This window comes from Aptenodytes forsteri, unplaced genomic scaffold, assembly GCF_000699145.1.
Source record: "Aptenodytes forsteri isolate BGI_AS27 unplaced genomic scaffold, ASM69914v1 Scaffold271, whole genome shotgun sequence".
Lineage (NCBI taxonomy): Eukaryota > Metazoa > Chordata > Aves > Sphenisciformes > Spheniscidae > Aptenodytes > Aptenodytes forsteri.
The window spans coordinates 28,712-30,158 of NW_008794602.1; the positions used below are offsets into that span (position 1 = coordinate 28,712).

A 1,447-nucleotide genomic window follows, 5' to 3' on the forward strand; every position below is an offset into this window, starting at 1 on the left:
GGGGGGAGAAGGTCCCAGGTGCCCCCCCAAAACCCACTCACTGCCGCTTCAGCTGGGCCAGCGACTTCTTCTCGGCTTGCCGGTGGGAGCGCATGCTCTTCAGGATGCTGGCCTTGAACAGTGCCACGCCCCTGCAGGGATGGGGACGGCAAGAGGGTGAGGGGGGCACCCGCACCCCGGCATCCGCGGGGACCCTCCGGGACCCCAGCCCCACCTGGAGGCCTGCAGGGCAGAGGCCTGGAGGTCCAGCATGACATGCAAGAAGTAGTAGCTGAGGAAGACGCGGCGCTGGAGCAGGAGGAAGAAGAAGCAGATGCTGTCCCAGATGATGCCCGCCTCCTCCACGGGCAGCGAGCAGTCCTGGTCCTTGCCCATCTCCTTGGCTGGCAGGCAGAGACGCAGGCAGGTCAGGCAGCAGCCCAAACACGCACCCTCGGACCCCCGAGGCCAGCAACTCACGGTCGTAGTAGCCCTTGACGGTGCAGACCAGGCTGAAGAGCTGGATCACCCAGCAGAAGTTGCTCTGCATCTGCTGCACGAAGACGCAGGAGAGGAGCTGCAGGGAGAGAGGGCAAAGCGCGGGGTTTGGCGAGAGGGGGACAGTGCTGCCACCCGTCCCCTCCCCAGGGGATGCCCAGGGGGTGGGTGGCCCCAGGGAGCAGCCCAGGGGCCGTTGCATGGCCAGGGCCCGGCAGCCCTCACCGACAGCATGTTTTTGGAGATGATGACGGTGATGTTGTAGAGGATGAGGCAGTCCCAGAGCACGAGGCGTGCCCGCGCCGGCTTTCGCAGGAGTGCGGTGCCAAAGAGGAGGAGGTAGAAGCAGGCCAGCAGGTAGCCGAGGCCGAAGAGGCTGATGCGGGTGGCCCCAGTGATGAAGACCACCACCAGGACGAACCAGAAGAGGTAGCGGAAGACCACCACCTTCGCCATGTCCAGGTACGACCTGTGGGATGGGCCGCTCAGAGCAGGGTCCCCATCCCCTCCCAGCACCCACGCTTGGCACCACCAGGGTCTGGTGTGCAGCGAGGTGCTACCCCACACCCCAGCCAAACCAGCATGGTCCCAAGTCCCCGCATCAGCCCTGTCCTGGGGGACAAAGTGCCTTGTCCCAGTCTACGGGGTCCCAGTGCCCATGGCGGTCCTGCACCATCACCAGGGCTCTCCTGGACCACTGTATCTCCCTCAGGGGTCCCAGCACAGCCTCAGGGTGCTCCTGTCCCAGACGTGGGGGGTACCATCCTAGTGGCAGGGGGTCCTGTTCCAGACATGGGGGGGCGGGTCCTGTCCCAGCCCAGCATGGTGGGGAGGGCTTCCCTGGCCCAAAGGGGTCCCAGCGCTGGTGTGGTCCCATCCCCATCCTAGGGAATCCCAGCCCAGCAGGTCCCACTGACTGGGGGTCCCATCCTGTCCACACCCCAAAGGGTCCCATCTCGGGGGGGGGGGG

General features: G+C 66.1%; 1 protein-coding gene across 1 annotated transcript in view; it reads right to left on the reverse strand.

Annotated features, from left to right (window-relative positions):
* Nucleotides 1-1,447, reverse strand: part of PIEZO1 (piezo type mechanosensitive ion channel component 1) — a 20,007-nt gene that overhangs the window by 7,619 nt on the left and 10,941 nt on the right. The window contains 4 exon segments of the mRNA XM_019470402.1: nt 34-131; nt 215-383; nt 460-556; nt 703-1,089. Of these exon segments, the coding sequence (XP_019325947.1) occupies nt 34-131; nt 215-383; nt 460-556; nt 703-1,089 (751 nt within the window).